This window comes from Salvelinus fontinalis, chromosome 29 (genome assembly GCF_029448725.1).
Source record: "Salvelinus fontinalis isolate EN_2023a chromosome 29, ASM2944872v1, whole genome shotgun sequence".
Lineage (NCBI taxonomy): Eukaryota > Metazoa > Chordata > Actinopteri > Salmoniformes > Salmonidae > Salvelinus > Salvelinus fontinalis.
In genome coordinates, this window is record NC_074693.1 from 3,717,893 (window position 1) to 3,743,711 (window position 25,819).

At 45.1% G+C, this 25,819-nt stretch overlaps 1 protein-coding gene across 1 annotated transcript in view; it reads left to right on the forward strand.

Moving 5' to 3' along the window:
- The window catches only part of LOC129827330 (cysteinyl leukotriene receptor 1-like), a 52,080-nt gene extending 28,226 nt beyond the window's left edge, over window positions 1-23,854 (forward strand). The window contains exons 3-4 of the mRNA XM_055888081.1: window positions 19,292-19,477; window positions 19,712-23,854. Coding sequence (XP_055744056.1) covers window positions 19,292-19,477; window positions 19,712-20,539 — 1,014 coding nt within the window. The 3' untranslated portion in view covers window positions 20,540-23,854. The remainder of the gene's footprint in view (window positions 1-19,291; window positions 19,478-19,711) is intronic.
- The last annotated feature ends 1,965 nt before the right edge of the window (window positions 23,855-25,819 follow it).

Here is a 25,819-nt window from a genome sequence, read left to right on the forward strand (position 1 = left end):
CCTATTGGCAGACACATCCCTCAGGAGTAGCTGGTCCTATTGGCAGACACATCCCTCAGGAGTAGCTGGTCCTATTGGCAGACACATACCTCAGGAGTAGCTGGTCCTATTGGCAGACACATCCCTCAGGAGTAGCTGGTCCTATTGGCAGACACATCCCTCAGGAGTAGCTGGTCCTATTGGCAGACACATCCCTCAGGAGTAGCTGGTCCTATTGGCAGACACATCCCTCAGGAGTAGCTGGTCCTATTGGCAGACATGCCTCAGGAGTAGCTGGTCCTATTGGCAGACATGCCTCAGGAGTAGCTGGTCCTATTGGCAGACATGCCTCAGGAGTAGCTGGTCCTATTGGCAGACATGCCTCAGGAGTAGCTGGTCCTATTGGCAGACATGCCTCAGGAGTAGCTGGTCCTATTGGCAGACATGCCTCAGGAGTAGCTGGTCCTATTGGCAGACACATCCCTCAGGAGTAGCTGGTCCTATTGGCAGACACATACCTCAGGAGTAGCTGGTCCTATTGGCAGACACATCCCTCAGGAGTAGCTGGTCCTATTGGCAGACACATTCCTCAGGAGTAGCTGGTCCTATTGGCAGACACATCCCTCAGGAGTAGCTGGTCCTATTGGCAGACATGCCTCAGGAGTAGCTGGTCCTATTGGCAGACACATCCCTCAGGAGTAGCTGGTCCTAGTGGCAGACTCATCCCTCAGGAGTAGCTGATCCTATTGGCAGACACATCCCTCAGGAGTAGCTGGTCCTATTGGCAGACACATCCCTCAGGAGTAGCTGGTCCTATTGGCAGACACATCCCTCAGGAGTAGCTGGTCCTATTGGCAGACATACCTCAGGAGTAGCTGGTCCTATTGGCAGACACATACCACAGGAGTAGCTGGTCCTAGTGGCAGACACATCCCTCAGGAGTAGCTGGTCCTATTGGCAGATATACCTCAGGAGTAGCTGCTACAGAATACTTTCATAGACTAACAACCAACACAGGACATCCAAGAAGCTCTCCCTTCCTAACAAAAGACCACTGGCTTTCATCCAGCTGGAGAAGGATTTGGTCATTGAAGACATCTGTTTCCCCTGATGAGAGGGAGGGCTCAGAGCTCCAATCATTGATGAGGCCGACCAATCAGCTGCTTGAAGACTCCCTGGATTTTGTAAGGCATTCCAAGCTGATGGCGCAGAGTACATAAAAGCCCTTTTACCAAATTCAGTTTGGACATTTAGAACAGTTAGCAGAATAAAGTCCAGCGAACGAAGCGACGACCCACCACATTTCTGAACAATAAAAATGCCCAAATAAAATGGTAGTAAACCCAAAATGGCTTTAAAAATAAACGTGTACCAGTGACTGAGCCTACGAGTGACTAGAGAAGGCCAGCCAACCCTGGGATACCAGTGACTGAGCCTACGAGTGACTAGAGAAGGCCAGCCAACCCTGGGATACCAGTGACTGAGCCTACGAGTGACTAGAGAAGGCCAGCCAACCCTGGGATACCAGTGACTGAGCCTACGAGTGACTAGAGAAGGCCAGTCAACCCTGGGATACCAGTGACTGAGCCTACGAGTGACTAGAGAAGGCCAGCCAACCCTGGGATACCAGTGACTGAGCCTACGAGTGACTAGAGAAGGCCAGCCAACCCTGGGATACCAGTGACTGAGCCTACGAGTGACTAGAGAAGGCCAGCCAACCCTGGGATACCAGTGACTGAGCCTACGAGTGACTAGAGAAGGCCAGTCAACCCTGGGATACCAGTGACTGAGCCTACGAGTGACTAGAGAAGGCCAGCCAACCCTGGGATACCAGTGACTGAGCCTACGAGTGACTAGAGAAGGCCAGCCAACCCTGGTATACCAGTGACTGAGCCTACGAGTGACTAGAGAAGGCCAGTCAACCCTGGGATACCAGTGACTGAGCCTACGAGTGACTAGAGACGGCCAGTCAACCCTGGTATACCAGTGACTGAGCCTACGAGTGACTAGAGAAGGCCAGCCAACCCTGGTATACAACGTGCAGTGGTGCGTAAGGGCTTTGCAGTTTAAAATAAATCTCAAAGTGCCATGGTAAAGAGTGTCAATTGATCTTAAACACTGAGCGGAAGCATTCATATATAAAATATCTCCATGGTCTAATAAAGGCATAAATGTAGCTGATACTAGCCTCCTTCTGGCTTCAAAAGAAAAACAGGCCTTATTCCTAAAATATGATCCCAACTTTTTTTGTAAATTCTTGAATATGCAATGTAAAAGCGGCAGTCGTTAATTCAAATTACAAGATATTTATGAGGTTACAACCTCAATCTTCTTGCCCTGACAGGTAGTAATAGGTGAAAGGTTCAGAGGTCTATTTCTTGCATTAGAAAACACCATTAGTTTAGTTTTGTTAGTATTGAGGATAACCTTCAATTGACACAAGTTATGTTGAACAATATAAAAGCAGTTTGCAAGTTCTGGAAAGCTTTTGTAAGAGACGAGGCACAACAGTAAATAACAGTATCATCAGCATAAAAATGAAGTTGCACATTTTGCACAGTTTTGTCAAAATTATTTATATAAATAGTGAATAAGAGGGGACCAGGTACAGAGCCCTGGGGCACACCATTAAGCACAGACAATTTAATAGACATGAGCCCATAAAATTGAATGCACGATCAGACAGATAATTAGCTAACCATGCAACTGCTCCGAAGGGTCTTCGCTCGACAATCTCTGCCTCAGTATAGCATGATCAACTGTATCAAAAGCCTTAGAGAGATCAATAAAAAGTGAGACACAGTGCTGTTTTTTTGTCAAGGGCTTCAGTGATATCCTTTAAACCCTTCTTGGCTGCTGTAATTGTGCTCTGCTTCTTCCTGAAGCCCGATTGGTACACTGATCAAATAGAGTTAGTAAATAAAAACTATTTCAGCTGTTCAAATAAAAATCAAATCAAATGTATTTATATAGCCCTTTGTACATCAGCTGATATCTCAAAGTGCTGTACAGAAACCCAGCCTAAAACCCCAAACAGCAAGCAATGCAGGTGTAGAAGCACGGTGGCTAGGAAAAACACCCTAGAAAGGCCAGAACCTAGGAAGAAACCTAGAGAGGAACCAGGCTATGAGGGGTGGCCAGTCCTCTTCTGGATGTGCCACTAACAAGGGTTTCAAGTATTTTCACCAGGGGTGACAGCTTTGAGATTGGCCTATAATTATTTCAAACAGTTGGATCTCCCCCTTTTAAAAGTGGTAGGGCAAATGCTGATTTCCAGATCTTTGGAATTTCATTACATTCCAGGGTTAGATTGGACAGATATTATTCATGATTATTATTTGACCATGCTTGTCACTTATGAACATTTTTGAACATCTTGGCATAGTTCTGTTATAATCTCCACCCGGCACAGCCAGAAGAGGACTGGCCACCCCTCATAGCCTGGTTCCTCTCTAGGTTTCTTCCTAGGTTTTGGCCTTTCTAGGGAGTTTTTCCTAGCCACCGTGCTTCTACACCTGCATTCTAGCTGTTTGGGGTTTTAGGCTGGGTTTCTGTACAGCACTTCGAGATATTATCTGATGTACGAAGGGCTATATAAAATAAAATTGATTGAAAATTGATTGATATGTAAGTGGTTTAGCTATGAAATCAGCTGCCAGATTTAAAAAGCAGGGATCCAAATGATCAAGACCTGCAGGCTTTCTCTGATCTAAGGATTTCAGGGCTTTATGTACCACCTGCACTGAGAATGGCAAAAAGCTAAAAGTTTGACCAGCTCTCACTGGTTCATCCACACAGGGTTGTACAGAGACAGAGGACACTGGTTCATCCACACAGGGTTGTACAGAGACAGAGGACACTGGTTCATCCACACAGGGTTGTACAGAGACAGAGGACACTGGTTCATCCACACAGGGTTGTACAGAGACAGAGGACACTGGTTCATCCACACAGGGTTGTACAGAGACAGAGGACACTGGTTCATCCACACAGGGTTGTACAGAGACAGAGGACACTGGTTCATCCACACAGGGTTGTACAGAGACAGAGGACACTGGTTTATCCACACAGGGTTGTACAGAGACAGAGGACACTGAATCAAACAGCCTACCAGATGATACAACGTGCTCATTGAAACAATTCTGCATTTCAGTTTTGTCATATACAGCAAGAGAGTCCTTCAATACACATGACGGTAATTCATTAACATTACTGTTACCAGACATAGACTTAATAGCCTTCCAAAACGTTCTAGGGTCATTCAGGTTATCAGTGGTAACAGACATAACATATTCAGACTTCCTGAGAAGAAAAGAACACTTGTTTCTTAGCTGCCTAAAAATAAGCCAATCAGCATCAGAACATGATTTCCTTGCTTTAGCCCAGGTTAGATTGCGGTCGTGAATAATACAAGACAGCCCAGAAGAAAACCATGGATTATCCCTCCCTTTAACTCTGAACCTGTGGAATGGGGCATGTTTGTTTATTATTTGGAGAAAACCATGGATTATCCCTCCCTTTAACTCTGAACCTGTGGAATGGGGCATGTTTACTATTTGGAGAAAACCATGGGTTATCCCTCCCTTTAACTCTGAACCTGTGGAATGGGGCATGTTTGTTTACTATTTGGAGAGAACCATGGATTATCCCTCCCTTTAACTCTGAACCTGTGGAATGGGGCATGTTTGTTTACTATTTGGAGAGAACCATGGATTATCCCTCCCTTTAACTCTGAACCTGTGGAATGGGGCATGTTTGTTTACTATTTGGAGAAAACCATGGGTTATCCCTCCCTTTAACTCTGAACCTGTGGAATGGGGCATGTTTGTTTACTATTTGGAGAAAACCATGGATTATCCCTCCCTTTAACTCTGAACCTGTGGAATGGGGCATGTTTGTTTACTATTTGAAGAAAACCATGGGTTATCCCTCCCTTTAACTCTGAACCTGTGAAAAACATCATAGACATAAGGTGCATCAGAGAAGAAAATACAACAGCCAATCACAGATACAGAGAGCAGAGGAGGGTATAGAACACGCGGTAGCAGAGAGAACAGTCTGTAACTCAGGTGATTGGAGTCTTTGACAATGTTTAGGTCCTTCTTCTGACACCACCTGGTACAGAGGTCCTGGATGGCATGGAGCCAAGCCCCAGTGATGTACATCTGAAGCGCCTCGCGGTCGGATGCCACGCAGTAGGTGCCATACCAAGCGGTGATGCAGCCAGTCAAGATGCTCTCAATGGTGAAGATGTAAAGTTGAGGATCTGAGGGCCCGTGTCAAATATTTTCTAACCTCGTAAGGGGCGTTGTCGTGCCCTCTTCACAACTGTGTTTGTGTGTTTGGACCATCATACATCCTTAGTGACGTGAACACAGAGAAACTTGAAGCTCATGACCTGCTTTACTACAGCCCTGTTGATGTGAATGGGGGAATGCTTGGCCCTCCGTTTCCTGTAGTCCACGATCAGCTCCTTTGTCTTGCTGACATTGAGGGAGAGGTTGTTATCCTGGCACCACACTGCCAGGTCTCTGACCTCCTCCCTATAAACTGGCTCATCGTCGTCAGTGATCAGGCCTACCACCGTTGTCGTTAGCAAACCAGGTTTCTACTACGGTGTAATAACAGGTGTATCTATTTTTTACCAGGTGATTCTGTCTCTCCAGGTGTATCTATTTGTTACCAGGTGTTAAAGTCTCTCCACTCCAGGTGTATCTATTGTTACCAGGTGTTTCTGTCTCTCCAGGTGTATCTATTGTTACCAGGTGTTTCTGTCTCTCCAGGTGTATCTATTGTTACCAGGTGATTCTGTCTCTCCAGGTGTATCTATTGTAACCAGGTGATTCTGTCTCTCCAGGTGTATCTATTGTAACCAGGTGTTTCTGTCTCTCCAGATGTATCTATTGTAACCAGGTGATTCTGTCTCTCCAGGTGTATCTATTTGTTACCAGGTGTTAAAGTCTCTCCACTCCAGGTGAATCTATTGTTACCAGGCGATTCTGTCTCTCCAGGTGTATCTATTGTTACCAGGTGTTAAAGTCTCTCCACTCCAGGTGTATCTATTGTTACCAGGTGATTCTGTCTCTCCAGGTGTATCTATTGTTACCAGGTGTTAAAGTCTCTCCACTCCAGGTGTATCTATTGTTACCAGGCGATTCTGTCTCTCCAGGTGTATCTATTGTTACCAGGTGTTTCTGTCTCTCCAGGTGTATCTATTGTTACCAGGTGATTCTGTCTCTCCAGGTGCATTCTACTGTCTGTAACCAGGTGTTTGTCTCTCCAGGTGTATCTATTGTTACCAGGTGATTCTGTCTCTCCAGGTGTATCTATTGTTACCAGGTGATTCTGTCTCTCCAGGTGTATCTATTGTTACCAGGTGATTCTGTCTCTCCAGGTGTATCTATTGTTACCAGGTGATTCTGTCTCTCCAGGTGTATCTATTGTTACCAGGTGATTCTGTCTCTCCAGGTGTATCTATTTGTTACTAGGCGATTCTGTCTCTCCAGGTGTATCTATTGTTACCAGGTGATTCTGTCTCTCCAGGTGTATCTATTTGTTACCAGGTGTTTCTGTCTCTCCAGGTGTATCTATTGTTACCAGGTGTTTCTGTCTCTCCAGGTGTATCTATTGTTACCAGGTGATTCTGTCTCTTCAGGTGTATCTATTGTTACCAGGTGTTTCTGTCTCTCCAGGTGTATCTATTGTTACCAGGTGATTCTGTCTCTCCAGGTGTATCTATTGTTACCAGGTGTTTCTGTCTCTCCAGGTGTATCTATTTGTTACCAGGTGATTCTGTCTCTCCAGGTGTATCTATTTGTTACCAGGTGATTCTGTCTCTCCAGGTGTATCTATTTGTTCCCAGGTGTTTCTGTCTCTCCAGGTGTATCTATTTGTTACCAGGTGATTCTGTCTCTCCAGGTGTATCTATTGCTACCAGGTGTTTCTGTCTCTCCAGGTGTATCTATTGTTACCAGGTGATTCTGTCTCTCCAGGTGTATCTATTGTTACCAGGTGATTCTGTCTCTCCAGGTGTATCTATTGTTACCAGGTGTTTCTGTCTCTCCATTTGTATCTATTGTTACCAGGTGTTTCTGTCTCTCCAGGTGTATCTATTGTTACCAGGTGTTTCTGTCTCTCCAGGTGTATCTATTGTTACCAGGTGATTCTTTCTCTCCAGGTGTATCTATTGTTACCAGGTGATTCTGTCTCTCCAGGTGTATCTATTGCTACCAGGTGTTTCTGTCTCTCCAGGTTTATCTATTTGTTACCAGGTGATTCTGTCTCTCCAGGTGTATCTATTGTTACCAGGTGATTCTGTCTCTCCAGGTGTATCTATTGTTACCAGGTGTTTCTGTCTCTCCATTTGTATCTATTGTTACCAGGTGTTTCTGTCTCTCCAGGTGTATCTATTGTTACCAGGTGTTTCTGTCTCTCCAGGTGTATCTATTGTTACCAGGTGATTCTTTCTCTCCAGGTGTATCTATTGTTACCAGGTGATTCTGTCTCTCCAGGTGTATCTATTGCTACCAGGTGTTTCTGTCTCTCCAGGTGTATCTATTGTTACCAGGTGATTCTGTCTCTCCAGGTGTATCTATTTGTTACCAGGTGATTCTGTCTCTCCAGGTGTTTCTGTCTCTCCAGGTGTATCTATTGTTACCAGGTGGTTCTGTCTCTCCAGGTGTATCTATTGTTACCAGGTGATTCTGTCTCTCCGGGTTTATCTATTGTTACCAGGTGATTCTGTCTCTCCAGGTGTTTCTGTCTCTCCAGGTGTATCTATTGTTACCAGGTGTTTCTGTCTCTCCAGGTGTATCTATTGTTACCAGGTGATTCTGTCTCTCCAGGTGTATCTATTGTTACCAAGTGATTCTGTCTCTCCAGGTGTATCTATTGTTACCAGGTGTTTCTGTCTCTCCAGGTGTGTCTATTGTTACCAGGTGTTTCTGTCTCTCCAGGTGTATCTATTGTTACCAGGTGATTCTGTCTCTCCAGGTGTATCTATTGTTACCAGGTGTTTCTGTCTCTCCAGGTGTATCTATTGTTACCAGGTGTTTCTGTCTCTCCAGGTGTATCTATTGTTACCAGGTGTTTCTGTCTCTCCAGGTGTATCTATTGTTACCAGGTGATTCTGTCTCTCCAGGTGTATCTGTTGTTACCAGGTGTTTCTGTCTCTCCAGGTGTATCTATTGTTACCAGGTGTTTCTGTCTCTCCAGGTGTATCTATTGTTACCAGGTGTTTCTGTCTCTCCAGGTGTATCTATTGTTACCAGGTGTTTCTGTCTCTCAAGGTGTATCTATTGTTACCAGGTGATTCTGTCTCTCCAGGTGTATCTATTTGTTACCAGGTGTTTCTGTCTCTCCAGGTGTATCTATTGTTACCAGGTGTTTCTGTCTCTCCAGGTGTATCTATGGTTACCAGGTGATTCTGTCTCTCCAGATGTATCTATTTGTTACCAGGTGTTTCTGTCTCTCCAGGTGTATCTATTGTTACCAGGTGATTCTGTCTCTCCAGGTGTATCTATTTGTTACCAGGTGATTCTGTCTCTCCAGGTGTATCTATTTGTTCCCAGGTGTTTCTGTCTCTCCAGGTGTATCTATTTGTTACCAGGTGATTCTGTCTCTCCAGGTGTATCTATTGCTACCAGGTGTTTCTGTCTCTCCAGGTGTATCTATTGTTACCAGGTGATTCTGTCTCTCCAGGTGTATCTATTGTTACCAGGTGATTCTGTCTCTCCAGGTGTATCTATTGTTACCAGGTGTTTCTGTCTCTCCATTTGTATCTATTGTTACCAGGTGTTTCTGTCTCTCCAGGTGTATCTATTGTTACCAGGTGATTCTGTCTCTCCAGGTGTATCTATTGTTACCAAGTGATTCTTTCTCTCCAGGTGTATCTATTGTTACCAGGTGATTCTGTCTCTCCAGGTGTATCTATTGCTACCAGGTGTTTCTGTCTCTCCAGGTGTATCTATTGTTACCAGGTTATTCTGTCTCTCCAGGTGTATCTATTTGTTACCAGGTGATTCTGTCTCTCCAGGTGTTTCTGTCTCTCCAGGTGTATCTATTGTTACCAGGTGGTTCTGTCTCTCCAGGTGTATCTATTGTTACCAGGTGATTCTGTCTCTCCAGGTTTATCTATTGTTACCAGGTGATTCTGTCTCTCCAGGTGTTTCTGTCTCTCCAGGTGTATCTATTGTTACCAGGTGTTTCTGTCTCTCCAGGTGTATCTATTGTTACCAGGTGATTCTGTCTCTCCAGGTGTATCTATTGTTACCAAGTGATTCTGTCTCTCCAGGTGTATCTATTGTTACCAGGTGATTCTGTCTCTCCAGGTGTATCTATTGTTACCAGGTGTTTCTGTCTCTCCAGGTGTGTCTATTGTTACCAGGTGTTTCTGTCTCTCCAGGTGTATCTATTGTTACCAGGTGATTCTGTCTCTCCAGGTGTATCTATTTGTTACCAGGTGTTTCTGTCTCTCCAGGTGTATCTATTGTTACCAGGTGTTTCTGTCTCTCCAGGTGTATCTATTGTTACTAGGTGATTCTGTCTCTCCAGATGTATCTATTTGTTACCAGGTGTTTCTGTCTCTCCAGGTGTATCTATTGTTACCAGGTGATTCTGTCTCTCCAGGTGTATCTATTGTTACCAGGTGATTCTGTCTCTCCAGGTGTATCTATTGTTACCAGGTGATTCTGTCTCTCCAGGTGTATCTATTGTTACCAGGTGTTTCTGTCTCTCCAGGTGTATCTATTGTTACCAGGTGTTTCTGTTTCTCCAGGTGTATCTATTTGTTACCAGGTGTTTCTGTCTCTCCAGATGTATCTATTTGTTACCAGGTGATTCTGTCTCTCCAGGTGTATCTATTGTAACCAGGTGTTTCTGTCTCTCCAGATGTATCTATTGTAACCAGATGATTCTGTCTCTCCAGGTGTATCTATTGTTACCAGGTGATTCTGTCTCTCCAGGTGTATCTGTTGTTACCAGGTGTTTCTGTCTCTCCAGGTGTGTCTATTGTTACCAGGTGTTTCTGTCTCTCCAGGTGTATCTATTGTTACCAGGTGATTCTGTCTCTCCAGGTGTATCTATTGTTACCAAGTCATTCTGTTTCTCCAGGTGTATCTATTGCTACCAGGTGTTTCTGTCTCTCCAGGTGTATCTATTGCTACCAGGTGATTCTGTCTCTCCAGGTGTTTCTGTCTCTCCAGGTGTATCTATTGTTACCAGGTGTTTCTGTCTCTCCAGGTGTATCTATTGTTACCAGGTGATTCTGTCTCTCCAGGTGTATCTATTGTTACCAAGTGATTCTGTCTCTCCAGGTGTATCTATTGTTACCAGGTGTTTCTGTCTCTCCAGGTGTATCTATTGTTACCAGGTGATTCTGTCTCTCCAGGTGTATCTATTGTTACCAAGTGATTCTGTCTCTCCAGGTGTGTCTATTGTTACCAGGTGTTTCTGTCTCTCCAGGTGTATCTATTGTTACCAGGTGATTCTGTCTCTCCAGGTGTATCTATTTGTTACCAGGTGATTCTGTCTCTCCAGGTGTATCTATTTGTTCCCAGGTGTTTCTGTCTCTCCAGGTGTATCTATTTGTTACCAGGTGATTCTGTCTCTCCAGGTGTATCTATTGTTACCAGGTGATTCTGTCTCTCCAGATGTATCTATTTGTTACCAGGTGTATCTGTCTCTCCAGGTGTATCTATTGTTACCAGGTGTTTCTGTCTCTCCAGGTGTATCTATTGTTACCAGGTGATTCTGTCTCTCCAGATGTATCTATTTGTTACCAGGTGTTTCTGTCTCTCCAGGTGTATCTATTGTTACCAGGTGATTCTGTCTCTCCAGGTGTATCTATTTGTTACCAGGTGATTCTGTCTCTCCAGGTGTATCTATTTGTTCCCAGGTGTTTCTGTCTCTCCAGGTGTATCTATTTGTTACCAGGTGATTCTGTCTCTCCAGGTGTATCTATTGCTACCAGGTGTTTCTGTCTCTCCAGGTGTATCTATTGTTACCAGGTGACTCTGTCTCTCCAGGTGTATCTATTGTTACCAGGTGATTCTGTCTCTCCAGGTGTATCTATTGTTACCAAGTGATTCTGTCTCTCCAGGTGTATCTATTGTTACCAGGTGTTTCTGTCTCTCCAGGTGTGTCTATTGTTACCAGGTGTTTCTGTCTCTCCAGGTGTATCTATTGTTACCAGGTGATTCTGTCTCTCCAGGTGTATCTATTTGTTACCAGGTGTTTCTGTCTCTCCAGGTGTATCTATTGTTACCAGGTGTTTCTGTCTCTCCAGGTGTATCTATTGTTACCAGGTGATTCTGTCTCTCCAGATGTATCTATTTGTTACCAGGTGTTTCTGTCTCTCCAGGTGTATCTATTGTTACCAGGTGATTCTGTCTCTCCAGGTGTATCTATTTGTTACCAGGTGATTCTGTCTCTCCAGGTGTATCTATTTGTTCCCAGGTGTTTCTGTCTCTCCAGGTGTATCTATTTGTTACCAGGTGATTCTGTCTCTCCAGGTGTATCTATTGCTACCAGGTGTTTCTGTCTCTCCAGGTGTATCTATTGTTACCAGGTGATTCTGTCTCTCCAGGTGTATCTATTGTTACCAGGTGATTCTGTCTCTCCAGGTGTATCTATTGTTACCAGGTGTTTCTGTCTCTCCATTTGTATCTATTGTTACCAGGTGTTTCTGTCTCTCCAGGTGTATCTATTGTTACCAGGTGTTTCTGTCTCTCCAGGTGTATCTATTGTTACCAGGTGATTCTTTCTCTCCAGGTGTATCTATTGTTACCAGGTGATTCTGTCTCTCCAGGTGTATCTATTGCTACCAGGTGTTTCTGTCTCTCCAGGTGTATCTATTGTTACCAGGTTATTCTGTCTCTCCAGGTGTATCTATTTGTTACCAGGTGATTCTGTCTCTCCAGGTGTATCTATTGTTACCAGGTGGTTCTCTCTCCAGGTGTATCTATTGTTACCAGGTGATTCTGTCTCTCCAGGTTTATCTATTGTTACCAGGTGATTCTGTCTCTCCAGGTGTTTCTGTCTCTCCAGGTGTATCTATTGTTACCAGGTGTTTCTGTCTCTCCAGGTGTATCTATTGTTACCAGGTGATTCTGTCTCTCCAGGTGTATCTATTGTTACCAAGTGATTCTGTCTCTCCAGGTGTATCTATTGTTACCAGGTGATTCTGTCTCTCCAGGTGTATCTATTGTTACCAGGTGATTCTGTCTCTCCAGGTGTATCTATTGTTACCAGGTGTTTCTGTCTCTCCAGGTGTGTCTATTGTTACCAGGTGTTTCTGTCTCTCCAGGTGTATCTATTGTTACCAGGTGATTCTGTCTCTCCAGGTGTATCTATTTGTTACCAGGTGTTTCTGTCTCTCCAGGTGTATCTATTGTTACCAGGTGTTTCTGTCTCTCCAGGTGTATCTATTGTTACCAGGTGATTCTGTCTCTCCAGATGTATCTATTTGTTACCAGGTGTTTCTGTCTCTCCAGGTGTATCTATTTGTTACCAGGTGTTTCTGTCTCTCCAGGTGTATCTATTGTTACCAGGTGATTCTGTCTCTCCAGGTGTATCTATTGTTACCAGGTGATTCTGTCTCTCCAGGTGTATCTATTGTTACCAAGTGATTCTGTCTCTCCAGGTGTATCTATTGCTACCAGGTGTTTCTGTCTCTCCAGGTGTATCTATTGCTACCAGGTGATTCTGTCTCTCCAGGTGTTTCTGTCTCTCCAGGTGTATCTATTGTTACCAGGTGTTTCTGTCTCTCCAGGTGTATCTATTGTTACCAGGTGATTCTGTCTCTCCAGGTGTATCTATTGTTACCAAGTGATTCTGTCTCTCCAGGTGTATCTATTGTTACCAGGTGTTTCTGTCTCTCCAGGTGTGTCTATTGTTACCAGGTGTTTCTGTCTCTCCAGGTGTATCTATTGTTACCAGGTGATTCTGTCTCTCCAGGTGTATCTATTTGTTACCAGGTGTTTCTGTCTCTCCAGGTGTATCTATTGTTACCAGGTGTTTCTGTCTCTCCAGGTGTATCTATTGTTACCAGGTGATTCTGTCTCTCCAGATGTATCTATTTGTTACCAGGTGTTTCTGTCTCTCCAGGTGTATCTATTGTTACCAGGTGATTCTGTCTCTCCAGGTGTATCTATTTGTTACCAGGTGATTCTGTCTCTCCAGGTGTATCTATTTGTTCCCAGGTGTTTCTGTCTCTCCAGGTGTATCTATTTGTTACCAGGTGATTCTGTCTCTCCAGGTGTATCTATTGCTACCAGGTGTTTCTGTCTCTCCAGGTGTATCTATTGCTACCAGGTGTTTCTGTCTCTCCAGGTGTATCTATTGTTACCAGGTGACTCTGTCTCTCCAGGTTTATCTATTGTTACCAGGTGATTCTGTCTCTCCAGGTGTTTCTGTCTCTCCAGGTGTATCTATTGTTACCAGGTGTTTCTGTCTCTCCAGGTGTATCTATTGTTACCAGGTGATTCTGTCTCTCCAGGTGTATCTATTGTTACCAAGTGATTCTGTCTCTCCAGGTGTATCTATTGTTACCAGGTGATTCTGTCTCTCCAGGTGTATCTATTGTTACCAGGTGATTCTGTCTCTCCAGGTGTATCTATTGTTACCAGGTGTTTCTGTCTCTCCAGGTGTGTCTATTGTTACCAGGTGTTTCTGTCTCTCCAGGTGTATCTATTGTTACCAGGTGATTCTGTCTCTCCAGGTGTATCTATTTGTTACCAGGTGTTTCTGTCTCTCCAGGTGTATCTATTGTTACCAGGTGTTTCTGTCTCTCCAGGTGTATCTATTGTTACCAGGTGATTCTGTCTCTCCAGGTGTATCTATTTGTTACCAGGTGTTTCTGTCTCTCCAGGTGTATCTATTTGTTACCAGGTGTTTCTGTCTCTCCAGGTGTATCTATTGTTACCAGGTGATTCTGTCTCTCCAGGTGTATCTATTGTTACCAGGTGATTCTGTCTCTCCAGGTGTATCTATTGTTACCAGGTGTTTCTGTCTCTCCAGATGTATCTATTTGTTACCAGGTGTTTCTGTCTCTCCAGGTGTATCTATTGTTACCAGGTGATTCTGTCTCTCCAGATGTATCTATTGTTACCAGGTGATTCTGTCTCTCCAGATGTATCTATTTGTTACCAGGTGTTTCTGTCTCTCCTGGTGTATCTATGTGTTACCAGGTGATTCTGTCTCTCCAGGTGTATCTATTGTTACCAGGTGATTCTGTCTCTCCAGGTCTATCTATTGTTACCAGGTGATTCTGTCTCTCCAGGTGTGTCTATTGTTACCAGGTGATTCTGTCTCTCCAGGTGTATCTATTGTTACCAGGTGATTCTGTCTCTCCAGGTGTATCTATTGTTACCAGGTGTTTCTGTCTCTCCAGGTGTATCTATTGTTACCAGGTGTTTCTGTTTCTCCAGGTGTATCTATTTGTTACCAGGTGTTTCTGTCTCTCCAGATGTATCTATTTGTTACCAGGTGTTTCTGTCTCTCCAGGTGTATCTATTGTTACCAGGTGATTCTGTCTCTCCAGGTGTATCTATTGTTACCAGGTGTTTCTGTCTCTCCAGGTGTATCTATTGTTACCAGGTGTTTCTGTCTCTCCAGGTGTATCTATTGTTACCAGGTGATTCTGTCTCTCCAGGTGTATCTATTGTTACCAGGTGATTCTGTCTCTCCAGGTGTATCTATTGTTACCAGGTGTTTCTGTCTCTCCAGGTGTATCTATTGTTACCAGGTGATTCTGTCTCTCCAGGTGTATCTATTGTTACCAGGTGTTTCTGTCTCTCCAGGTGTATCTATTGTTACCAGGTGATTCTGTCTCTCCAGGTGTATCTATTGTTACCAGGTGATTCTGTCTCTCCAGGTGTATCTATTTGTTTCCAGGTGTTTCTGTCTCTCCAGGTGTATCTATTTGTTACCAGGTGTTTCTGTCTCTCCAGGTGTATCTAATTGTTACCAGGTGTTTCTGTCTCTCCAGGTGTATCTATTGTTACCAGGTGATTCTGTCTCTCCAGGTGTATCTATTTGTTACTAGGTGATTCTGTCTGTCCAGGTGTATCTATTGTTACCAGGTGATTCTGTCTCTCCAGGTGTTTCTGTCTCTCCAGGTGTATCTATTTGTTACCAGGTGTTTCTGTCTCTCCATGTGTATCTATTCTTACCAGGTGATTCTGTCTCTCCAGGTGTATCTATTTGTTACCAGGTGTTTCTGTCTCTCCAGGTGTATCTATTGTTACCAGGTGATTCTGTCTCTCCAGGTGTATCTATTTGTTACCAGGTTATTCTGTCTCTCCAGGTGTATCTATTGTTACCAGGTGTTTCTGTCTCTCCAGGTGTATCTATTGTTACCAGGTGAATCTGTCTCTCCAGGTGTATCTATTGTTACCAGGTGATTCTGTCTCTCCAGGTGTATCTATTGTTACCAGGTGATTCTGTCTCTCCAGGTGTATCTATTGTTACCAGGTGTTTCTGTCTCTCCAGGTGTATCTATTGTTACCAGGTGTTTCTGTCTCTCCAGGTGTATCTATTGTTACAGGGTGATTCTGTCTTTCCAGGTGTATCTATTGTTACCAGGTGATTCTGTCTCTCCAGGTTTATCTATTTGTTACCAGGTGATTATGTCTCTCCAGGTGTATATATTGTTACCAGGTGTTTCTGTCTCTCCAGGTGTATCTATTGTTACCAGGTGTTTCTGTCTCTCCAGGTGTATCTATTTGTTACCAGGTGTTTCTGTCTCTCCAGGTGTATCTATTGTTACCAGGTGATTCTGTCTCTCCAGGTGATTCTGTCTCTCCAGGTGTATCTATTGTTACCAGGTGTTTCTGTCTCTCAAGGTGTATCTATTGTTACCAGGTGTTTCTGTCTCTCCAGGTGTATCTATTGTTACCAGGTGTTTCTGTCTCTGCAGGTGTATCTATTGTTACCAGGTGTTTCTGTCTCTCCAGGTGTATCTATTGTTACCAGGTGATTCTGTCTCTCCAGGTGTTTCTGTCTCTCCTGATGTATCTATTTGTTAACAGGTGTTTCTGTCTCTCCAGGTGTATCTATTGTTACCAGGTGTTTCTGTCTCTCCAGGTGTATCTATTGTTACCAGGTGTTTCTGTCTCTCCAGGTGTATCTATTGTTACCAGGTGATTCTGTCTCTCCAGGTGTATCTTTTTTTACCAGGTGTTTCTGTCTCTCCAGGTGTATCTATTGTTACCAGGTGATTCTGTCTCTCCCGGTGTATCTATTGTTACCAGGTGTTTCTGTCTCTCTGGGTGTATCTATTGTTACCAGGTGATTCTGTCTCTCCAGGTGTATCTATTGTTACCAAGTGATTCTGTCTCTCCAGGTGTATCTATTGTTACCAAGTGATTCTGTCTCTCCAGGTGTATCTATTTGTTACCAGGTGATTCTGTCTCTCCAGGTGTATCTATTTGTTACCAGGTGATTCTGTCTCTCCAGGTGTTTCTGTCTCTCCAGATGTATCTATTGTTACCAAGTGATTCTGTCTCTCCATGTGTATCTATTTGTTACCAGGTGATTCTGTCTCTCCAGGTGTTTCTGTCTCTCCAGATGTATCTATTGTTACCAAGTGATTCTGTCTCTCCAGGTGTATCTATTGTTACCAAGTGATTCTGTCTCTCCAGGTGTATCTATTTGTTACCAGGTGTTTCTGTCTCTCCAGATGTATCTATTGTTACCAGGCGATTCTGTCTCTCCAGGTGTATCTATTGTTACCAAGTGATTCTGTCTCTCCAGGTGTATCTATTGTTACCAGGTGTTTCTGTCTCTCCAGGTGTATCTATTGTTACCAGGTGATTCTGTCTCTCCAGGTGTATCTATTGTTACCAGGTGATTCTGTCTCTCCAGGTGCATTCTACTGTCTGTAACCAGGTTTTTGTCTCTCCAGGTGTATCTATTGTTACCAGGTGATTCTGTCTCCTATTGTACCCAGGTGTTTGTCTCTCCAGGTGTACTCTACTGTCTGTAACCAGGTGTTTGTCTCTCCAGGTGTACTCTACTGTCTGTAACCAGGTGTTTGTCTCTCCAGGTGTACTCTACTGTCTGTAACCAGGTATTTGTCTCTCCAGGTGTACTCTACTGTCTGTAACCAGGTGTTTGTCTCTCCAGGTGTATCTATTGTAACCAGGTGTTTGTCTCTCCAGGTGTATCTATTGTAACCAGGTGTTTGTCTCTCCAGGTGTACTCTACTGTCTGTAACCAGGTGTTTGTCTCTCCAGGTGTACTCTACTGTCTGTAACCAGGTGTTTGTCTCTCCAGGTGTATCTACTGTCTGTAACCAGGTGTTTGTCTCTCCAGGTGTATTCTACTGTCTGTAACCAGGTGTTTGTCTCTCCAGGTGTATCTATTGTAACCAGGTGTTTGTCTCTCCAGGTGTACTCTACTGTCTGTAACCAGGTGTTTGTCTCTCCAGGTGTACTCTACTGTCTGTAACCAGGTGTTTGTCTCTCCAGGTGTACTCTACTGTCTGTAACCAGGTGTTTGTCTCTCCAGGTGTATTCTACTGTCTGTAACCAGGTGTTTGTCTCTCCAGGTGTATCTACTGTCTGTAACCAGGTGTTTGTCTCTCCAGGTGTACTCTACTGTCTGTAACCAGGTGTTTGTCTCTCCAGGTGTACTCTACTGTCTGTAACCAGGTGTTTGTCTCTCCAGGTGTACTCTACTGTCTGTAACCAGGTGTTTGTCTCTCCAGGTGTACTCTACTGTCTGTAACCAGGTGTTTGTCTCTCCAGGTGTACTCTACTGTCTGTAACCAGGTGTTTGTCTCTCCAGGTGTACTCTACTGTCTGTAACCAGGTGTTTGTCTCTCCAGGTGTACTCTACTGTCTGTAACCAGGTGTTTGTCTCTCCAGGTGTATCTATTGTAACCAGGTGTTTGTCTCTCCAGGTGTACTCTACTGTCTGTAACCAGGTGTTTGTCTCTCCAGGTGTATCTATTGTAACCAGGTGTTTGTCTCTCCAGGTGTACTCTACTGTCTGTAACCAGGTGTTTGTCTCTCCAGGTGCACTCTACTGTCTGTAACCAGGTGTTTGTCTCTCCAGGTGTATCTATTGTAACCAGGTGTTTGTCTCTCCAGGTGTATCTATTGTAACCAGGTGTTTGTCTCTCCAGGTGTATTCTACTGTCTGTAACCAGGTGTTTGTCTCTCCAGGTGTACTCTACTGTCTGTAACCAGGTGTTTGTCTCTCCAGGTGTATCTATTGTAACCAGGTGTTTGTCTCTCCAGGTGTATCTATTGTAACCAGGTGTTTGTCTCTCCAGGTGTATCTATTGTAACCAGGTGTTTGTCTCTCCAGGTGTATCTATTGTAACCAGGTGTTTGTCTCTCCAGGTGTATCTATTGTAACCAGGTGTTTGTCTCTCCAGGTGTATCTATTGTAACCAGGTGTTTGTCTCTCCAGGTGTACTCTACTGTCTGTAACCAGGTGTTTGTCTCTCCAGGTGTACTCTACTGTCTGTAACCAGGTGTTTGTCTCTCCAGGTGTATCTATTGTAACCAGGTGTTTGTCTCTCCAGGTGTACTCTACTGTCTGTAACCAGGTGTTTGTCTCTCCAGGTGTACTCTACTGTCTGTAACCAGGTGTTTGTCTCTCCAGGTGTACTCTACTGTCTGTAACCAGGTGTTTGTCTCTCCAGGTGTACTCTACTGTCTGTAACCAGGTGTTTGTCTCTCCAGGTGTACTCTACTGTCTGTAACCAGGTGTTTGTCTCTCCAGGTGTATCTATTGTAACCAGGTGTTTGTCTCTCCAGGTGTACTCTACTGTCTGTAACTAGGTGTTTGTCTCTCCAGGTGTACTCTACTGTCTGTAACCAGGTGTTTGTCTCTCCAGGTGTACTCTACTGTCTGTAACCAGGTGTTTGTCTCTCCAGGTGTACTCTACTGTCTGTAACCAGGTGTTTGTCTCTCCAGGTGTACTCTACTGTCTGTAACCAGGTGTTTGTCTCTCCAGGTGTACTCTACTGTCTGTAACCAGGTGTTTGTCTCTCCAGGTGTACTCTACTGTCTGTAACCAGGTGTTTGTCTCTCCAGGTGTATCTATTGTAACCAGGTGTTTGTCTCTCCAGGTGTATCTATTGTAACCAGGTGTTTGTCTCTCCAGGTGTACTCTACTGTCTGTAACCAGGTGTTTGTCTCTCCAGGTGTACTCTACTGTCTGTAACCAGGTGTTTGTCTCTCCAGGTGTATCTATTGTAACCAGGTGTTTGTCTCTCCAGGTGTACTCTACTGTCTGTAACCAGGTGTTTGTCTCTCCAGGTGTACTCTACTGTCTGTAACCAGGTGTTTGTCTCTCCAGGTGTACTCTACGGTGTACTCTATCATCACGGTGTTCGGCCTGGCCGGTAATGGTTTCGCCCTGTTGGTTCTGGTTAAAACGTTCCGTCAACGTTCTGCGTTCCACATCTACATGTTGAACCTGGCCGTGTCCGACCTGCTGTGTGTCTCCACGCTGCCGCTACGGGTCCTCTACTACGTTAATAAGGTAGGACTATTTCTACTTCTTGTTTTCGGGGGGGTTGTGCTCTGTAACAGCGTTTTGGACAAATTCAATCAAAGGTGAGTTGTTGACAAGCGCATTTCACTTGACTTTTACATGTAATTTACTTCGGGGAAACTGTCTTTAAAAGGCACATTGTCGCCAATTCACCTTTGAATGAATTCCGGTCTTTGAGATGTATTAAAATAGATTATTGTTGTTTTTGACCCTCTCCCTCAGGGTCATTGGAACCTGGGAGACTTCCTGTGCAGGGTTTCGTCCTATGCCCTCTACGTGAACCTCTACTGCAGCGTGTTCTTCATGACCGCCATGTCCGTCACACGCTTCCTCGCCATCGTGTTCCCCGTGCAGAACCTGCGCCTGGTCTCAGAGCGTCGCGCCCGTCTGGTGTGTGTCTGTATCTGGGTGTTCATTTGCACTGTCTCCTCCCCCTTCCTCATGACTGGTCAACATCTCCACCCAGCCACCAATAAGACCAAGTGCTTCGAGCCTCCAGAGCGCAAAACAGGGGGCGGGCTTAACAAGCTCATCATGCTCAACTACTTATCATTGGCTGTGGGCTTCGTCCTTCCCTTCCTGGTCATCCTGCTGTGCTACGTCGGGATCATTCGGGCCCTGCTGTCACGGCAACACACCGCGCAGCGCCAGAAGGGGGCAGGGTCTAAGGCTATCAGAATGATCGTCATAGTGATGCTGGCGTTCCTGCTGTGCTTTATGCCGTACCACATCCAGCGCTCCGTCCACCTCAGCTTCCTGTCCCAGACTACCACTTCCTGTTCAGAGCTGGTGTACATGCAGAAGAGTGTGGTGGTGACACTCTGTCTGGCTGCCTCCAACTCCTGCTTCGACCCCCTGCTCTACTTCTTCTCTGGAGAGGGCTTCAGACGACGCCTGTCAAGCTTCAGGTCCACTATCAGGAAACAACCGCAGAGACAGGGGGCACAGCCACCACTGAGGAGGGGAACAAAGAGAGAGAGAGAACGGGTCCTACCCAGCACAGCAGAGACAGAGAGCACAGTCACCACTGGGGAGGGGAACAAGCTATAGGGGGGAGAGAGAAAGAGAGTTCCTCTGTCCTGTGTTCTTTTTGCCCGTCTTAATCTTTTCTTTTCATTGGCCAGTCTGAGATATGGCTTTTTATTTGCAACTCTGCCTAGAAGTCCAGCATCCCAGAGTCGCCTCTTCACTGTTGATGTTGAGACTGGTGTTTTGAGGGTACTATTTAATGAAGCTGCCAGTTGAGGACTTGTGAGGCGTCTGTTTCTCAAACTAGACACTCTAATGTACTTGTCCACTTGCTCAGTTGTGCACCGGGGCCTCCCACTCCTCTTTTTATTCTGGTTAGGGCCAGTTTGCACTGTTCTGTGAAGGGAGTAGTAGACAGCGTTGTACGAGATCTTCAGTTTCTTTGCAATTTCTCACATGGAATAACCTTCATTTCTCAGAACAAGAATAGACTGACGAGTTTCAGAGGAAAGGTCTTTGTTTCTGGCCATTTTGAGTCTGTAATCGAACACAGAAATGCTGATGCTCCAGATACTCAACTAGTCTAAAGAAGGCCAGTTTTACTACTTCTTTAATCAGACAACAGTTTTCAGCTGTGCTAACAATTGCAAATGGGTTTTCTAATGATCAAATTGCCTATTAAAGTGCTAAACTTGGATTAGCTAACACAACGTGCCATTGGAACACAGGAGTGATGGTTGCTGATAATGGGCCTCTGTACGTCTGTGTAGATATTCCATTAAAAAAATCAGCCGTTTCCAGCTACAATAGTCATTTACAACATTAAAATGTCTACACTGTATTTCTGATCAATTTAATGTTATTTTAATGGTCAAAAAATGTGCTTTTATTTAAAAAACAAGGACATTTCTAAATGACCCCAAACTTTGGATCAGTGGTGAATACAACTTTTTTACACTCTCTTTGGATAAATCATTCCAATAATTTTAAAGTTAACAGCAGGTATTTTGCATGTAAGTTTAAGTATTTTGATATCTTCACAAATCTACAAAACAGCCGTTTTACATCCTGTAACGTCTGCTTCCAACTCCTCAAACACCTAGATCCCCTGAACGCATCTCACTCTGCAGATCCCAATCACCTGAATTCTAATCACCTGGTCACCTGGTCACCTGGTCACCTGGTCACCTGGTCACACACCTGTATGTATTACACACTTTCTAGTTCTTTGCACCCCGTCACTGTGAGGTATTGTTTGTTTTGTGACACACGTCGTTCAGAGCGCTGGTTCTCCCGTGATTTAAACCTCCCGTGGATGATAGTTTTTGCCTGCCTCACTAATGACGCCCTTTGCCTATTCCCTGCCTGTACCTTAGCCTATTTGATTTCCTCTTATCAACCTATTGCCTGATCTCCCAGACGACGTTACTAGCCTATTCCCTGCCTGTACCTTAGCCTATTTGATTTCCTCTTATCTACCTATTACCTGATCTCCTGGATGACGTTACTAGCCTTTTCCCTGCCTGTACTGTTGCCCTTTTGGACCCCCTGTGTATGACCTTCTGCCTGCCCCTGGACCCAGCTAGCTGCCTCCTCCTGTGGTCCTTTGCAATAAACACCTGCTGAGCCCTGCGCTTGAAACCAGCTCTCTGTCTCCCTCGTGTTCATTACATGTATATATCAATAATTTGGCTGTACGTATTTTTAGATATAGGCCTATTTGTAAATGTGTATTGTTGCGTCACTATCTATATTTAAGTACAAACAATTTTAAGCTACGTATTATTTTGACAGATCAGCAAAGCAATTGATAAAATAGGACCATGTTTGAAACAAGTGGTAAGCTACAGGTAAGCTACAGGTAAGCTACAGGTAAGCTACAGGTAAGCTACAGGTAAGCTACCAGTTCCAGAAATCAGGAATGGAGATCGGCTCTTTATCTGCTGTGTCCAACACACCACCACCTGTTGTTATGTTGTTACACTCTGACCCCAGAAATATCTTATTACGATCATTTTTTCAATTACATATTTTTTTTTTAAATAAAGTTTTAAGGAAATACAGGCATGCACTGCGTTACAAGACAAAACAGATCAATCAAGCCTGATGGTCTTGTAAGGTTGCTTTCATTTAATACAAAAGAAGCATGAAAAGGTAACGTGATGGGATACTGTCGTACTGTGGTGTGTTTGGCTTGCAGACAGTACAAACGATTGTGTGAGAACCTCTAATAGTATGAATTAGGATGTATGAGGAGGTTTGAATCCTAAGCAACCTGCCTACACATAGATTGAAGTACAATAGAACAACATAGCTACTGTAGTAGGTCAAAGCTGTGTGCTGGAAACCCTTGAGAATAGGTGGAATAGGCATTTTGGTGCTCATGGGAATTTCCTATATTTCAGACCAGTGCCTATTCTCACTTAAAATGTCGTTTTCTGTTTTTAATATATGTACACGCAGTGGCCAGTGTGTTCGGTTTACTTATCTAGTACTGGGTCGAACCCCCCTTTGCTCCAGAACAACCTGACTTCTTTGGGGCATGGATTCTACAAGGTGTGGTGTTCAAACGTTGCTCAATTGGTATCAAGGGACCTAACGTGTGCCAAACATTCCCCCACACCGTAACGCCACCAGCCTGTACCGGTGGACACCGGGCAGGATGGGGACATGTACTCATCCTGACTCTGCCATCAGCAACATGAACTGGGATTCGTGGGACAAGGTGATGTTTTTACACTCCTCAGTTGTCCAGTGTTGGTGATGGCCACTGGAGCTGCTTCTTCTTGTTTGTAGCTGATAGGAACCCGGTGTGGTCGTCTGCTGCAACAGTCCATTTATGCTGAGATGATGTTCTGCACTGTTGAACTGTGCCGTTATTTGGCTGTTTCAACGAGCCGTTTTTGCCCACCGGGCTGCTCTGCTGACTCTATGCTTGTTTTGTTTGTCGCACCGTTCTCGGTAAACCCTAGACACTGTCTGAAAATCCCAGGAGGACGGCAATTTCTGAGAAACTGGAACCGGAGCGCATCGCACCGACAATCATGCGCCAAAATCGCTTAGGTCACTTGTTTTTCCCATTCTAATGTTCAATCGGACAGTAACGGAATGCCTCAATGCCTGTCTGCCTGCTTTATATAGCAAGCCACAACCACGTGACTCACTGTCTGTAGGAGCGATGTCATTATCGTGAAAGGTACCAGTACCTCATATCAGTACCTGATAAACTGAGTGTGTATATTGTATATAATGGAGGTATATAATGTGTGTGTGTGTGTGTGTGTGTGTGTGTGTGTGTGTGTGTGTGTGTGTGTGTGTGTGTGTGTGTGTGTGTGTGTGTGTGTGTGTGTGTGTGTGTGTGTGTGTGTGTGTGTGTGTGTGTGTGTGGGTGTGTGTGTGTGTGTTCTGATGAGATGTATTTGTTATTGTTCAGTGTCTTATACCAGTATGTAAATAAAGTTTCAACTGAACTGTCTGGTAACTATCATCATGTGAATGGTTGGGGAACACCTAGTGGCCAGCGTATGACACTGCATGTAACAACCACTAACTCATAGTAGTCTACAGTGTACACACCAGTCAGTCAGCATATAGAAGTCTTTAATTCCCTCAGTGGTCAGAGAACACGGTGAGTACAGCAGAATGGGTCGGAGGTCAAAGGTCATGGTGAGGACAGCAGAACGGGTCAGAGGTCAGAGAACATGGTGAGTACAGCAGAATGGGTCGGAGGTCAAAGGTCATGGTGAGGAGAGCAGAACGGGTCAGAGGTCAGAGGTCACAGTGAGGAGAGCAGAACGGGTCAGAGGTCACGGTGAGGACAGCAGAACGGGTCAGAGGTCAGAGGTCACAGTGAGGAGAGCAGAACGGGTCAGAGGTCACGGTGAGGACAGCAGAACGGGTCAGAGGTCAGAGGTCACAGTGAGGAGAGCAGAACGGGTCAGAGGTCACGGTGAGGAGAGCAGAACGGTCAGAGGTCAGAGGTCACGGTGAGGACAGCAGAACGGTCAGAGGTCAGAGGTCACGGTGAGGACAGAAGAATGGGTCAGAGGTCACGGTGAGGACAGCAGAACGGTCAGAGGTCAGAGGTCACGGTGAGCACAGCAGAACGGGTCAGAGGTCAGAGGTCACGGTGAGGACAGCAGAACGGGTCAGAGGTCAGAGGTCACGGTGAGGACAGCAGAACGGGTCAGAGGTCAGAGGTCACGGTGAGGACAGCAGAACGGGTCAGAGGTCAGAGGTCACGGTGAGGAGAACAGAACGGGTCAGAGGTCAGAGGTCACGGTGAGGAGAGCAGAACGGGTCAGAGGTCACGGTGAGGACAGCAGAACGGGTCAGAGGTCACGGTGAGGACAGCAGAACGGGTCAGAGGTCAGAGGTCACGGTGATGACAGCAGAACGGGTCAGAGGTCAGAGGTCACGGTGAGGACAGCAGAACTTGTCAGAGGTCACGGTGAGGAGAGCAGAACGGGTCAGAGGTCATGGTGAGGACAGCAGAACGGGTCAGAGGTCACGGTGAGGACAGCAGAACGGGTCAGAGGTCACGGTGAGGAGAGCAGAACGGGTCAGAGGTCAGAGGTCACGGTGATGACAGCAGAACGGGTCAGAGGTCAGAGGTCACGGTGAGGAGAGCAGAACGGGTCAGAGGTCAGAGGTCACGGTGAGTACAGCAGAACGGGTCAGAGGTCAGAGGTCACGGTGAGGACAGCAGAACGGGTCAGAGGTCACGGTGAGGAGAGCAGAACGGGTCAGAGGTCAGAGGTCACGGTGAGGAGAGCAGAACGGGTCAGAGGTCAGAGGTCACGGTGAGGACAGCAGAACGGGTCAGAGGTCAGAGAACATGGTGAGCACAGCAGAATGGGTCGGAGGTCACGGTGAGGAGAGCAGGTATAGATGGACAGAGGAAGACTACAGCAGGATCATTTGATCAATCACACACAGCTTAATGTGAGCTCACATTTTTTTAACATGTTCTTTACAAAAGGATAGCTTTGGAGTGAGATAAACTTGGATTTTCCGGCGGGTACATATGCAGCATGCTACCCTCTACAGCATGGCCTTCGCTTCAGATCAAACTCCAAACCTCATTTTGACCACAATTATCAGGAGAGATTACTGCTTCCAAGGTTCTCTTTTTCCAAGCTATACAGACGGTGCTCTAGCAAACAAACAGCAGAGACCTGAGGACAGCATCCAACCGGGAACTGAGTGAGTAGTGTTTGGTCTGATGCTATTTCGAAAGCCAAGAAGAAAAAGCAAAATGAAAGTACATTACAATGATATATTTTACTCTATGGGGACTGTTGTAAATGAGAACTTGTTGGCAACTAGCCTACCTGGTTAAATAAAGGTGAAATAAAACAT